This window comes from Lactuca virosa, chromosome 7 (assembly GCF_052849685.1).
Source record: "Lactuca virosa cultivar CGN04683 chromosome 7, Lactuca_virosa_CGN04683_v6, whole genome shotgun sequence".
NCBI classification, from domain to species: Eukaryota; Viridiplantae; Streptophyta; class Magnoliopsida; order Asterales; family Asteraceae; genus Lactuca; species Lactuca virosa.
The window spans coordinates 68522237-68537842 of record NC_136432.1 but is presented as its reverse complement, the minus strand read 5'-3'; the positions used below and the strand labels follow the sequence as shown (position 1 = coordinate 68537842).

The 15606-nt window shown below is 36.7% G+C and overlaps 1 protein-coding gene and 1 pseudogene across 4 annotated transcripts; both read right to left on the bottom strand.

The window, feature by feature from the left end:
• Window positions 1-853: 853 nt before the first annotated feature.
• LOC145123344 (small RNA 2'-O-methyltransferase-like) lies at window positions 854-2082 on the bottom strand (annotated as a pseudogene).
• A 6259-nt stretch (window positions 2083-8341) lies between these two features.
• Window positions 8342-14360, bottom strand: LOC145124544 (small RNA 2'-O-methyltransferase-like). 4 transcript variants are annotated; one of them, XM_079059944.1, is made up of 10 exons: window positions 14132-14360; window positions 13121-13416; window positions 12732-12803; window positions 12000-12448; window positions 11481-11723; window positions 10353-11137; window positions 9474-9625; window positions 9270-9386; window positions 9040-9177; window positions 8342-8944 (listed from the first exon to the last, which is right to left on the bottom strand). In XM_079059944.1, the coding sequence occupies exons 2-10, from the start codon at window positions 13373-13375 to the stop codon at window positions 8525-8527; spliced, it is 2631 nt and encodes an 876-aa protein (XP_078916070.1). In that variant the 5' UTR covers window positions 13376-13416; window positions 14132-14360; the 3' UTR covers window positions 8342-8524. The 4 variants fall into 4 exon arrangements, with proteins under 4 accessions (XP_078916070.1, XP_078916072.1, XP_078916071.1 ...); XM_079059946.1 differs by lacking the exon at window positions 14132-14360 and adding an exon at window positions 13821-13945; XM_079059945.1 differs by lacking the exon at window positions 14132-14360 and adding an exon at window positions 13785-13804.
• Between the last annotated feature and the right edge of the window lie 1246 nt (window positions 14361-15606).

The window sequence follows — 15606 nt, the reverse complement described above, 5'->3', positions numbered from 1 at the left end:
CTGATTCATTTTCCCTTTACTCATTTACAGCAAATCTCACATCATCTCCTGCTGATATTAATGACTTTATGAAATTCATTTTTGCTTCTCTTCAAAACATAACTCATGAAATAACATTATTCATACATGTACAACTTTGTAATGCATTTGAATACTTATTAGGGGAATCTTGACTAAGCAGGTGCATTTAATGACTACATTTACTTTTCCAATCAAATGATTTATTGTATCATGGATTCTAGATAAGTCTACAAACGAGTGGAATCACAAGTGTTGTGATTTTTTAGTTTACTTAGCTTTAATATCGAATTCATGTGATAAGATACAACATCAATATGTACAATATCATGCAGCTTTTGCAGACACATCACCATAATATACCTTGTGGTAAACGTTTATGCTGATAAATATACCTCTCATACACAGTCATATCCTTTTGCAGAAAGGTGTTGACAACTAACCACAGTAAGAATAGCATAGACCTTGTTTTAACGAAGTTACCCCTTCGAAACGCTTTTCATATACGTTATGGCCAAAGAAGGTTGCAGTCTTTGATAATTTTGCAACTTTAATTTCATTTAACTTTTCGGGGAAAATGACTCAAGAGGGTAACCAACTGTTGAGTTTGTTCTCATTTGGTCCCTTTCCTTTTTTTTGTACTCAATATACCATCGAACTTGTTATTTGTGTTCACCATAACCCTTTGACCGGCTATCACATGTCAAAAGTCGGTCAAAAGGGTTATGGTGAACACAAACAACAAGTTTGATGGTATATTGAGTACAAAAAAAGGAAAGGGACCAAATGAAAACAAACGCAACAGTTAGTTACCCTAAAAAGTCATTTTCCCTTCACTAAAAACCAAGATAACTCCACATACTTTGATCCATTTAACGTTTCTACAATTAACACCCAAATCTTTCTAACATCTAAAATACTCAACCTAAATCACTAGTTAGATGAACACAAAAGAATGTTTTAATCTATAAAATCTCATTCATTACTACTCCTCCAATCCCAAACAACATCATAAGGCACATCCTTCAACTCCCCACCTTCCGGAAGCTCACAAACCCTCCTAAAAATAGCAATTTGGGATGCAAAACCAGGTTCAACCCCTTCAACTCCACCAACGCCACTAATTTCAACACTATAATTGTGCTTTTTGGCAATTTCAGATGCCTAAACTTGAAATTGCTCTCGTGTCCACTCGAATTTGTGGTCAAAGTTGCAAATTTTGCAAGGTTTTGTTGGGTTTTTGTCTTCTTCTTCTTCTTGACTTTGAGGAATTGACTTTTGAAGTATTACATTGTATTCGTAATTTGGAGTGGAGACAATGAGAACTTTTGGTAGAAAAGAACTCAAAACAATGTGACCAAATAAAGTTGCTTGATCTTCCGACATGTGCTCAATCACCTACAATATGAATCAAGAATGTCTAAAATACCTTTTTTAAGAAAAGAAAAAAGGAGCTCACGAACTAAAATCATTTTCTCAAATATTTATTTCAATAATCAAATAAAACTTTTGTAACATGAGGATTTTTTTTACATCTAGGCATGTTACATTATCGCATCTATATAATCGAGAATCAAAAGTTGTAATGGAACCATCTAAAAGCAAAGCAGATTTAATACAGCCACTTTGGATTGGAACACTTGAATTGTTGCTTATCTTTGAATGAAGAGTCTGTAAAACAAAATACAAAATATCAAACTGTGAATCATGAAAGAATAATAATTACCCGAATAACAAACGGGTAAAAAAGGAATATCTCACCTTTGTTGCACGAGCTAGGGCTTTTACTGATATGGCAACACCAATAATTCTTTCAAGTGATGTTGGATAATCCAATAATGAGTCCAATAAGCTTTCGGACCCACAACCAAAGTCTATATATATATATATATATATATATATATATATATGATCTTCAAAAAATGTCCCTAAACTTGAACATTGAAGAAAAAGTATAAAGATTTGTGAATGTACCAAAAAACTGGCAGAAGAATCTTTAATTTGTTGAACTGCATATTGAACACATTGTTTTGATAAAGAAGGATTGAATAAAGCCTTTTCCATTCGGTCTTCTAAGGGTTCGGTAACCCTTAGAAAGAGTTCTTAACATAGTGAAGTTGTTAATCGATTGAAAGAGTTCTTGGGACAAGGAGATGGTGTTTTGGCAAAGCTGCAACCTAAGGTGAGAGAGAGAAAGAGAGAGAGAGAGAGAGAGAGAGAGAGAGAGAGAGAGAGAGTGTGTGTGTGTGTGTGTGTGTGTGTGTGTGTAACGCCCTGTTTCGAATCGTTACCCATTTGGACGTGGGTGATGAAATTTAGATGGTTCGGGCATTCGGAATTGGTTTTGGTGCCAATGGGCCTTTTGGTAAATTGGCAGCGGGCTTTTATGGACATTGGATTTTGTATTCAAGGAACTTTAAGTCATGTATGAGTTGATAATAGTGTAGAGCTTCTCAATACCTTTTCGTTTATATATGGATGGTCGGAATCGGAGTTGTATCGAGAAAGTTATGGCCTTCGGAATAAATTAGGGTTTAAGGGAAAACCCTAGTACGCAGGGCGTACTTATGAGAAGGGGACTACGCCTTGCATATGGAGCTGTATGATTAGCGTAGTAAGAAGTCTGGATCGGGGTGTGAGACCTCGTACGCTGGGCGTACAAGGAGTACGTTGGGCGTACGAGGGTTGGTGTGAAACCCTAAGTTCTGTATTAGTACCCTATATAAGCTTAATGTTAGTCCATTTCCTTCATTTCTAGGTCAGCCTCAACACTCTAAAAATCCTAAATTGACCTTGTAGCCTCTTGGAGGTGTTCTTGAGCTATTGGAAGGCTTTGATGCTCATTTTTGCCCTTGGGAAGGAAAGAAGAGAACCTTGAAGTTGTTTTGCTTGGTGGGAAAGCTTTCGATCCAGAATCATCACCTTGTGGGGAAGCTTTTTGAGGTATCAAGTGTGACATCCCCATTTTCACGGCCAGAAAAGACCAATTTTGTTTATGCTTTATAAAAAAAATCAGAGTACCTCTTTTAATAAAAATGTTGCGGAATTTGGTCCCAGAAAACATGATAAATACGTTGTCAAAGCATTTCCGAAGAAATGTATTTTTATCCATTTTAAAACATTTAGGATGTCATCGTAAATACAGAAACATAAGCATAAACAAAACTTACATTCATTTACACTAGTGATCTACATCTCTTTTAAATCCCTCAGTGTAAAGTAGCATCATATCGACATCTGTGATACAAATAAGCTTGAGTGGGTCAGGTTGGGAAACCTGGTGAGTACATAGGGTTTTCAACCCACAATAATATAATTATTATGTTAAACATCAAACAATCAACCCAATTACCCATCCCATTTATCTTCTTTACTCTTAAGGATCTACCCTAAGATTCAGCTATTCCTCGTTCATTCATTCCTAAGGAGTATCCTAAGGAATCGACACTGAGTCTGCATAGTCGCCAGGGTTTATCTCGTTTATTGACAGTATCGTTTTCGAGAGTCCACTCGTAATACCTGTCAATGGGTTTTTAGAGTACACCGGGTGAACACATCGTTCACAACACCTACAGGTTGCGAGTCTGCTAGTGTTCCACTAGACTGTCTAGAATAGTCTGTGGTTGTCATCCATACTCTGCTAGATGACGGGGCCATCGTTTGGGTCATCGTTTGGCTCATCGTTTTGGCTCATCGTTTTGGCTCATCGCTTTGGCTCATCGTTTTGGCTCATCGTTTTGGCTCATCGCTTAGGTCATCGCTTCACACCATATTGTATCACTCATATATCATCGTTCATCATTCATCTCATCTTTCATCGCTCATCATTTATCTCATCTTTCACCGCTCATCATTTATCTCACCTCTAATCTACCCATGTTTTACCCAACACATTTTGTAGATATAAAATACATATACAGTTTAGATCATTTAAAACATGTATAAAACGTTTCATCCAGCATAGACAGCAAGTATTCAGACAGTATACACACATAACACGTAATTTATATAAAATACTTCATATCTATGTGTAAGATGAAAGTAACTATGCACTCACTTGTTAAAGTGATGATTCCAAACTCGGGTAGTGCTTCACTTTTAACGATTCTATTTTCCTTTGACGAAACCTACGAGGGGGTTTGGCTAGAAGCCGGGCTCTGCAGGGGCAGGACTTCCGAGCCGAAAGCTCTTCTTCTCGGAGCCGTCGAGCGCTCTGGGGCTTTCTTCTAGCGCTAGGGGAGTTTTTGGGAGGTTTAGAGAGAGTGTAGAGAGAATAAAGAATGGGAAAGGTGTGAAGAAAATGAGGGTGGGAGAGGTTCTATTTATAGGGTGAAATATGGCTGAACTTGGTGCCACATGTCACCATCTGGTGGCAAGACTTGGGGAGAAAGCAATGGTCAAGATTGTGCCACGTCACCCATTTTCCCACAACACACTTCCGACTTCTAAAATCCGTGACTTTCGCATACGAGTTCCGTTTTGACGTTCTTTATATCCACGCATAGGTAAAAATAAGATCTACAACTTTCCTTTTGACTTCGTCGGCTAATTCTCGACCGATCTTAAATTTAACAGTAGAAGGTGACTACACTGTTAAATGTCCGCGTAAAATTCATAACTTCTACATACGGACTCCGTTTTCGTCTCTCTTTTTGTCGTTGAGTTCCTATTAATGAGGTCTTCAATTCTCATTTAGGTCGCGTTGGCCAAAAACCGCTCGATCTAAAATTCGAGTTTCGGGTCGTGCACTGCTAGGCCAAATCTTAGAAAAATAATAACTTCCTCATACGAAGTCAGATTTGGGCGTTCTTTTTATGCACGATCTCGGTTTAACGTATACTACAACTTTTTTTTAGATCACTATGGCCAAAAAGTCCTCTATCGTAAATTCACTATTTACGTCGCGTAGTGTCGTGCCAGTTTTGTCGCGAAACTTCGACGTGCCATAACTTCTTCGTTGTAACTCGGATTTCGGCATTATTTATGTGTACGGAACCCTTGTGACATATTCTACAACTTGGTTAAGATTACTCCTTCTAAATAAGCTTCCATCAAAAACTCATTTTTAATGTTCATTGCCTCTAAATTGATTAGCCCGGATCTACGGGCGTTACATCAAGTTTGCATCTTGGCTTGTGCATGATTAGATCTCTTCATGGCTAGTTTATTATGATTTTGGTCGTCTTTTTGAGATTATGGATGAGTTAGGTTGTTTAAGGGTTCATCCTTTCAGATTTGAGTTTGTTTTGGTATCATTGAGCATAAAGGTGCAAGGTTTATGTGTATTATGGAGTCATGTATGCATTAAGTCAAGCATTAAGTCCCTTTTAAGCTTAAGAGCTTCTTTTAGCCACGTATGAACGTAAAGTTGGCAATTTTACGTGGTATTCCAGCTCAAAGAGGTCAGATTTGTGTTTTGGAGCTTTGTCTTAATGGATTAAGTGAAAATCGAGTTGGGCTAAATAAGGGTGAGTACCCTGGGCGTACAAGAAGGTAAGTTTAGCGTACAAGCCTTTAAGCGAGCACGCTATGCATACGTGTCTGTACGCCCCGCGTACTTGGTCTGATTAGGCTTGGTGTGTTTAGGCTTCGGTTTGGGCTATCTTTTGGGCTTGGTTGCTTGGGGGTTTGTTGGATCAGCTAAGAATATGTGTTTTGGATTAGGAAAAATTAATGGGCTTTAGGGTAAGGCCCAAGTAAGGTTTTGGGCCTAATTTTCCGGGCTTTGGATGATTATTAGTTTATGGGCCTTTATGATGGAGAGTTTGGGCCTTAGTCTTGGACCAAACTAGGTGAGGGGTGAAATGGTCTTTTTACCCCATATATGGATCATTGGGTTTGTTTTGGGACCTAATTGTTAATTGGGTGTTATTTGTTTGATATCGCGAGGATTCTAGTGGATCAGCAGTCAAAGATTTATTCGTAGATTCAGCTGTCGAGGTGAGTCTCCTCACTGTACTATAGGTCGAAGGCACTAGTGCCGGCCCAATTGGTTTATGTATACTAGGAAGACCAGGGGTGGCCATTGGCATTTGTATGAAAGACCAGGAGGGAGCTCCTGGCAATCTGTATGCAGGACCAAAGTCTGAACTCTGGCAGTCAATTAGATAAGTAGTTGTAGATTGTATGCTAGTTGTCTTTATGATGCTTGCATGGAAGACCAGGAGGTGGCTCCTAGCACTTGTCTGTAAGACCCAGGGTTTTTGACCCCGACCTGGCAAGGAAGGCCATGATACGGCTCGTGGCAAAACGGCAAGACTATGGTTGGCACATAACACCTCCTATTGTATGCATGATATGTATGGCTTGTATGTTATGTATGTCATGTGGTATTTGGGGAACTCATTAATCTTTGTGCTTACAATTTGTGGTTTATGGTTTCAAGTACTTACGGTTCGAAAGAGAAGGGCTCGGCTTGATCGCAGCGCACACACTCGTGTTTTCCGCAATTCGTGATTTTAGGAATGAACTCTAATAATTGTTTTTATTTGAAATACTTCTAAATGTTTGAATAAAGGATAAATGAGTGTTTGATTATGTTTTAAAAATGAAATTTTTACCTTCGTATTTTAGGATGTTACACACACACACACAGAGTGTGTGTGTGTGTATGTGTGTGTGTGAGTGAGTGAGTGAGAGAGAAAGAGAGCATATGTCGTATAGCTTCACCTGTTTCCCTCCTTTTGATTCATCGGAGTTGGCCAAATTTTGCATCAATTGCAAAAATATGAGGTGAGGAGCAGACCTACTTTTTCTTTCTTTGTACACTTTGACAGAAAGAAGAAGAAGACCCTATGTTGTTAATCGATTGAGAGCTATGACCGGTTCTAGATTTTCTGGGTTTGGAAGCATAGACGATTCCTTGATTGGATTTATACAAAAGTTGTACTCTATGTATTAAAGATGTATTTTCGACTTGCAGGTGAGGAGAAGAAGACAAGCATGAATCTGGGGGATGCAGGGAGGGAGAGAGAGAGAGAGAGAGAGAGAGAGAGAGAGAGGGGGGGGGCCCTCTTTATTTATTTTTACTTTTAAAATTTTAAATAAAAAGGAAAAATATTTAAGAAAATAAAAAAAATTAAAAAAAATTAAAAATGATAGATCAGTCTTTTCAATTTTCACAGGGACTAATTCTACAAACAAACTACTTCAAAATGACCATTAAACCAAAAAAATCGAAGTTTTGACTAAACCTCAGAAAAAATGCATACCACAGGGATCATTTTTGCAGTTTTGTCTTAACTATTTTTTAATGGCTAAATGAAATCGAACTATTAAAGTCCAATAAACCGGTTCAAACGGTTTTTTATAAGGATGAGCAAAAGGACCGAACCGGCCCGAACCGGACCCGACCCGGGAACCGGCTTCGGCCAAAATCAAGAACCGAACCGGCCCGACGGTTCTACCGGTTCCCGGTTCCTACCGGTTCTTGTCGTGTCTTCAAATGTTGGAACCGGTCCTCGAAAAATAGCATCATACGGTTCCGGTTTTTGCCGGTTCTACCGGTTCCGGTTATATCGGTTCCGTTTCCTACCGGTTCCCGGTTCCAAAAATTCACAAAAATAACGTTCCGGTCCCGGCCCGACCGGTTCCATCGGGTTCCGGTGCCGGTTCCGGTTCCGGCCGGTTCCCCGGTCCATATGTTCATCCCTAGTTTTTTACCAGTTCAACTCGGTTATTGAAGAAACTCTCCGGTTCAATCCGATCTAGAACTTACCGGTCGTTGTTGAACTGCTCTCATCCCCGGTTCCTGGTCCAACCAGTTCGAACCGGTTTTTAAAACACTGTATTTTGTTACAGTTTTAGGTTTATCATACTGTTCTTATACTCCCTCCCAATCCGTGTTTCTATTTTCTGTTTAGATAAAATGATATTTTGATAAATGATATTTTAAAAAAATGTAGACAAACTTTGAAATTTTGCATAAAAAATAGGAACAAATTTGTAAAATCTCAAAACTGGTTTAAAAAAACAGATTTCTCTGCACTAACTCATTCTTTTTTCATAATGTAAAAAATTTATATTAAAAAACCTCCTATAAATTAGGAGACTAGTTTTTTATCTCTCTTTTTTTTGTCATTAAGTCTTGTATAGGTAAAACTATCAAACGAATAATAATACATGTTTGTATAAAATAGTTGTATACATAAAATCGATTTCTTTTCTAGACAAAAACAAACTAGAACTAAGTGACAGTTTTCCTTTACATTCCAAAAGTCAATTTTAACAAGTCATCAACTTTAACATGAGAATAGTTGAGAGGAAAAAAAATAGGTAATGCAAATAGATAAGCGATTAGTGTTTAACCCATTAGGCCCAAAAATAGCAACCACTTTAAGTCATATTCCCATTAAACCATTCAATAGAAACTAAGATAGCCCCACATACTTCAATAAGTAACCATTAATGTTTCTACAATTAACACCCAAATCTTTCTAACATCCAAAAGACTCAACCTAATTCACTAGTTAGATGAACACAAAAGAATGTTTCACTCCATAAAATCTCATTCATTACTACTCCTCCAATCCCAAACAACATCATAAGGCACATCCTTCAACTCCCCACCTTCCTGAAGCTCACAAACCCTCTTAAAAACAGCAATTTGTGATGCAAAACCAGGTTCAACCCCTTCAACTCCACCAACACCACTAAATTCAACACTATAATTATGCTTTTTGGCAATTTCGGATGCCCAAACTTGAAATTGCTCTCGTGTCCATTCAAACTTGTGGTCAAAGTTGCGAAATTTGCAAGGTTTTGTTGGGTTTTTGTCTTCTTCTTCTTGACTCTGAGGAGTTGACTTTTGAAGTATTACATTGTATTCGTAATTTGGAGTGGAGACAATGAGAAGTTTTGGTAGAAAAGAACTCAAAACAATGTGACCGAATAAAGTTGCTTGATCTTCCGACATGTGCTCAATCACCTACAAGATAAATCAAGAATGTCTAAAATACCCTTTTCAAAAGTAAATTTTTAAGTGATCAAATAAAACTTTTGTAACATGAGGATTTCATTTACCTCTAGGCATGTTCCAATATCACATCCATATAATCGAGAATCAAAAGTTGTAATGGAACCATCTAGAAGCAAAGCAGATTTAATACAGCTACTTTTGATTGGAACACTTGAATTGTTGCTTAGCTTTGAATGAAGAGTCTGTAAAATAAAATACAAAAATATCAAACTGTGAATCATGAAAGAAGAATAATTACCCGAAAAGCAAAAAGGGTAAAAACGGAATATCTCACCTTTGCTGCACGAGCTAGGGCTTTTACTGATATGTCAACACCAATAATTCGTTCAAGTGATGTTGGATAATCCAATAATGAGTCCAATAAGCTTCCGGACCCACAACCAAAATCAACCTACCAAAAAAAAAACAATATATGATCTTCAAAAAATGTCCCTAAACTTAAACATTGAAGAAAAAGTATAAAGATTTGTGAATGTACCAAAAAAGTGGCAGAAGAATCTTTAATTTGTTGAACTGCATATTGAACACGTTGTTTTGATAAAGAAGGATTGAATAAAGCCTTTTCCATTCGGTCTTCTAAGGGTTCGGTAACCCGTAGCAAAGTTGTGGAGTATTCCAGGATGCAGTTACCTATTTATTAAAATTTGAAAGATTAGAAATGGAAACATAATGTTTTTGGAAGGGATGGAATCAGTCAAAGGAATTGGAATCTGGCGGAATTGATTTGGTTATTCAGAAATGGAATGGAATTCGAGAGGGAGAACTGAGAAGAGGGAATGTAGATGGAGAGGCAAGAGAGGTTTACTAATGAGATTCTTGAGTTAAAAGGGTATTTTAGTAATTTTAAGATATGCTCCAAATTGAATTACATGGGTTTTAGGATGGAATATTGAAATCAATCGGTTAAAAAGATTCTGTGCATTTCAATGGAATTGAATACGTTGCTCATCTGCAACCAAACAAATATGGGACTCGAATGGAATTAACTTTTCCGATTCCGACCAAACACGGTACTGGAATGGAATTGAATTCCATGGGTTTTAGGGCGGAGTGTTGAAACCCATTGGTAAAAAGATTCTGTGAACTACAATGGAATTAAATTTCCTAATGAATTTCAACCAAACATATACAGGAATGGAATTGAATTCCGATTCCGACCAAATCCCACGAAATACTCATTTGCAATTAAACACATGACTGGAATGGGATTGAATTCCATGCATTTTAGGACGGAATGTTGAAACCCATCTGTCAAAGGATTTTTGTGAATTTCAACGGAATTACATTCCATACTCATTTGCAACCAAACAAACAAACAAACAACCAGAACGGAATTGAATTCCAATTCCGTACTCACCTGATGATAGTAAAACCGAAATCCGTTCGGAATCACCATTGGCTGCAAAGATCAACTCTCGAGGGGGCAACTCGGTTCTAAAACAACCCGATTGTCCCACACTCATTCCACCCACAACCGCTTCAAGATCCGGAATCACCGCCTCACTCCCCAACTCAAATTCAAATTCTTCATTTTTCTCAATTATTTCCCTCTCTTCTCCACTAACCAACCACACACAGTAACCCACACACACTAAACACCCATTCGCCGGAGTAATCTCTGATTCCGCCCCTTCAATCCGATACTCAAACATCTTATCTTGATTCCCACCTTCAAATCCCAACATTTTTTCATAATTACCCTTAATTTGTGCCAATAAATCCTTCGAGATATGTTCGGGGTAAAAGACGAGATCGCCCTTGTTCCCATTTATCGTATTTCCATCTGTATTTAAGAAATCATTCAACCATGAGAGGACTTTTAAAGAGGAATGTTGGATAGCATCGGTTTGTTTCTTGTATGATTCTTGAGGGAAACAATGGAATATCAGATTCCGATCTTTTGAGAATACTTTTACTTCGGATTTGAAGGATTCTTCGGATCCCGGGGTGGTTTTGGCGGTTGTTGTACTGGAAAAGATGGGTTCCGGTAAGTGGTGCTGGCGGCAGAAGGTGGAGAGGATGTCCCTTGGAAACATTCCCCGCCAGTTACTTCGTGTCCCAAATTTTAAGGGCAATTCAGCTGCAAAAATGGCTTCACGTGACAATTTATATATACCCCTGGGTACCTTGTTCAAAAGTAACCTGACAACAATATAAGCAAAAAAGAAAAAGATTTTAGAAATTTATAGAATAATTTACAAAAGTGGTCCCTGTGTTTTCTGATTTTTACCGTGTTTAGTCCAAAACTGAAACCTTTTTTCGATTTTGGTCCATATTTTAAGGTTTCATATTGATTTTGGCACCTAGGACTTTCTGCTTTTGGTCTTTATTGCATGGTTTCATGTCGATTTTGATCCTCATTTCAAGGTTTCAGGTATCAAGTTTGCTATGAAACAGTGAAATAATGATTAAAAGTGAAACTTTGGATTAAACATGGTAAAAACCTATAATATGAGCAACTGAGAAAAGGGGTAGAAGTAAAAACCTATAATATGTGCGAGAAGACACATCTTCATGGAAAAGATCATAAGACTTCCACAAGTATCCAATAGTAGCCAAGATTGCATCCCCATATATATTTTGACCACATAAGTAACTTGCCCTTGTATTTAAGTATGTTTCATCCAAATGACCTTCTTTTACCTCATTTCCAGATATCACATCCAATTCGTGTGATTTTGGAGCACAAAAGTACAATCTTGTTTCTGATGAAGCTTTTCCAATGCCCCTAGATTCAACATTACTATTAAAACCCTGGTTTTGATATAAATTCTAGGGTTTTATGTCCATTTAGGCAACAAAGTGGTTTTTCACAAGAAATATGCAGAAAGAATGACTTAATAGAGAAAGTTAGGGAAAGTAAGCTTCCTCCATTAAGTTATAACTGTTTTACAAATTTGCCCTCATTTGTTTTTTTCTTCCATTTCCCTAAATATGTCATCATTTTCTCAAATATCTTTTAAACATCATTTATCCACACAACACTAAATAAAACAGACCATACCTTGAGAGCAAAACCCTAGAAGCATCTGCAACTCCAAGTTCTTGAGCAATGACATCCATGTAATACTTATTTGAAGAAACATCAAGAGTCAAAGAGTCAACATTCTTATCAACCATATAAGGAACACGAATAACCTTGACATGAGTTCCTTGCTCAGAAGACACTTCTACCAATTGCAAAACTTCTGGAGGGTATGGAGTTACTCTTTTTAGTGACAAAAGCTCTTTAGAACAGAATACAGTATCAGATAATCTTGCAGAAGCTTCCATTATAATTGAGGTTACATCCAATGGTTTTAACTCAACCTCGGGTTTTATGCTCTTACAAAGATTAGAAATCTTTGAATCATAGAAGGGCATAATGGAAATAGGAACAAAACCGTTGAGGTCACCCTCTCTATGCAAAGATGCCCGAAAGTGACCACTCAGTGGATGACAGATGGCATAAAACTGTTGGTCAACCGAAAAAGCATACAGATAAACAGTATTATAAAGGTGAATAGTGTATAGAAAAGAACTTCAAGATTCAAATCCACACATGACATGACATGACATGACAAAACAGGTTGTATTGAGTTTGATCCATCATTTGTGCAAAAGACATGAATGCCCTTAGCATTACATTCCATAAGGATGCATTTGTTACATGGTAATAGATAGAAAGAGATAGGAATGAGGGTGAGGGTATTCTCGTCTTTTGCACAGATAAGGAATAGGAGTTAAAGTCAGGTACCTCATTTGAGAATAAGTAGGACAGCCGAGATACCAATTGATCTGATGGATTTTCTACTGGAGGGTCACTTAACTGCAAACAAAGAAATATAATTTTATATCATTCGATATAAATTAAAGAAAAACAGTGTCTATTTGGAAAATATTCAATGCCTACTTGAGATATTAAAACACATGATTCCTGAGGACAGAATTGTCTATTTCTTTTTCTGTTTTTCACATCAAGTTAAATGGGAAAAATTTTATCTTCTCTTTTTCCTTCTTGAAACACATAAAAGATGTCATTTTCACAATAAACTTCTTCAAAAAGCACAATGTACTTTCACCATTTTACTGATTTAGTACTTTAACTATTATCAGTAAAATAAAGAAACAAAAAATACAATGTACCTTCTCTAGTGCCTTTTCTGCAGCATTTTGCATAGCATCCTTCTTTCTCTTAAAGACCTCTGAAACAACAGATAAATCAGGAAGTTGCAAGCAGCAACGGTATAGACAAGGGCCTTTCTGTGGAATCACAAGCCCTGGACATCCATTTGATGAAAATTCTTGAATTTCTTCTATATTGTAATGTGCTTTATCCCCAAATCTTTGGTGTATAATGGCCTTAGGATTCACATTCACAGCTTCCTTCTTTGCTGCCATTTTATACTCCTTCAATACCAACTATTCTGATTAATATGTGTCTGCAAACAAAGCCTCTCATGTATCAAAAACAGACATATAAGTCATTTAATGATTCATTAGTTTAATAGGTAAGAAATACACACCAAAACCAAAGTCTAATCATGGTTTTGTTTTTACTTATCTTGTCCATATTAAGTCGAAATGAACAAAAAGGTAATTTCTCATGTCTCCTTATTTGTATCTTTCAAAGTTATAAAATCTAAGTTTCTGCAAAAGGGGGAGAAACAACCCTGTTTCCTAGACAATCAAAAGTAAAATAAACCAAGTTGCGGTTATTGATCACATCTGATTGTACATGATTTTTGGAGGAAACACAACAATTTTTAAGAATTATAAGAAGGAGTTAAAGAAAAAGGAAGACATTAACCAAAACCAAGTAAGATCAAATGGGAAATGAAGTTACACGCCATTGAGATCATAGAGTGACACGAGAAAGTGAAATCAAATGTATGAAGTCAGAAAACACGCAAATAGCAGCGATGATATCTCCTTGGGTAAGCGATTGGACATTAGAACCAAGTACACACAAAAACAGTAAGGGAATCATCCTATCTTGTTCATTATGCGTTGCATTTACAAAAAAACGAACCGGATTCCTAACCAACGGATATCGAAACATAAAACATTCAAGAAATGGGGAAAATCAACGGTAAGTAACAAGTAAGTTATCGTTTAGTGATCAGAGATTCCTGAAAAGGATAAAAAGAACTTTACCTTCACATTTGCAATGCAAAGAAATGGTGGTAGAAATGAAAAGGCATGAAGGGTTTAGTGTTTACGAAAATTTTGCAACGAACAGGAAGGAGATGAAGACAAATTGTACAAAAAGTCGATGTTTTTACAAGTGGGGTTTGGTTCAACTTCCCCTAAAGAATCGTGTTCTTGGGGTTTTAGAGAGGGTTGATGGAAAAAAGCTGATGCACTAGGAATTTCCTTTTACTTGTAGATTGACCAAGAAGCCCTTCGAACCTTTTCCTTCTTCATTTTCGAACAAAAAAATAAAAATTAAAAAAATCCGCAGTTGACTTGAAGTCTAATTTGTATTAGGAACATTCATACCCATATTTTTGTTCGAAAAATGGGTTTACCTAATTTTTTTTTTTTTTTAAATTGGGTTTTTCTATTTTTGAACATGTACATGATTAATATGAATGTATCAGTGTTCTCATCTGTAATATCTTTGTTTGAATATATTATACGTCATAAATAAAAAATTGATCGTTAAAATGATCTAGTTGGAAGAGTTGAATAAGAGGTTTAATGTTTTCACATATGTAGGAGAATATATGTAGGAGAGTGAAAATGAAGTGGGATATAAGTAAAAAGATTTTTTATGACGTGTTTGGCAAAACTAGCTGGAAACTGGTAGCTAAAAATTGTAGCTTTTATTTGTTATATGAATGTTTGACAAAATTAGTTGGAAACTTTTAAAATATGTAAAATTATATAAAAAGACAATTGTTTAAAGGGTTCTTGTCATTATAACCCAACCAACTTACGTGTTTTGGTTTAAAATGTCCCTTTTTTTTCTGCATTTTATGGGTATGAATTCATGTTTTTAAGATTTTAAAAAGTCCCTTTGAAAGAAATGAAGGGGTCACCAAGTAATCCCTTCCTAATTAGTAGGGGTGTGCATGGGCCGGGTTGGGTCGGTTTTATTGTTTGATCAATTCAGCGATGTGAGGGAGAAAGATCGAACTCATGACCTCACGCTTCAGTGTCCAACGTTTTAGCCACTGAACCACGCCTCTAATTTGTTATATATCACGAAAAGCATAATAAATATATATATTATTCACAGAATACATATATTTCAAATGTTTCGGTTCGGTTTCGAGTTCTTTCAATTTTACCAAACCCAAAAACCGAACCCAAACTGAAATTTTCGGTTTTTGAAAAATCTAAACCCAAACCGTCGGTTTTTGTTTCGGTTTTTGATTTTTGGGTTCGGTTTTGTTCACCCCTACTAATTAGATGTCGCCTCATTAATTAAAATAAGACATCCCTTCATCGATTAAGATATATATCTCTCTCCCCATTCCCTTTACCCTTTACCCTATTTTCCAACACCACCATGAATGACGATTACTGTTTCCCCCATTTGATTTTCAAAGCTTCCCCTAATGGACCACCCATTGAATTTTTCCATGAATCTGGAATTTTATTTGAAGATGATGAGAAATCTGAGG

Coding starts and splice junctions, on each gene's coding strand:
- LOC145124544 (XM_079059944.1), bottom strand. CDS start 13,375: ATGGCAGCAAAGAAGGAAGCTGTGAATGTGAATCCTAAGGCCATTATA. Junction 9,626..10,352: donor TTCGGTTTTACTATCATCAG/GTGAGTACGGAA, acceptor TTTAATAAATAG/GTAACTGCATCCTGGAATAC. Junction 8,945..9,039: donor ATATTGGAACATGCCTAGAG/GTAAATGAAATC, acceptor TTTATCTTGTAG/GTGATTGAGCACATGTCGGA.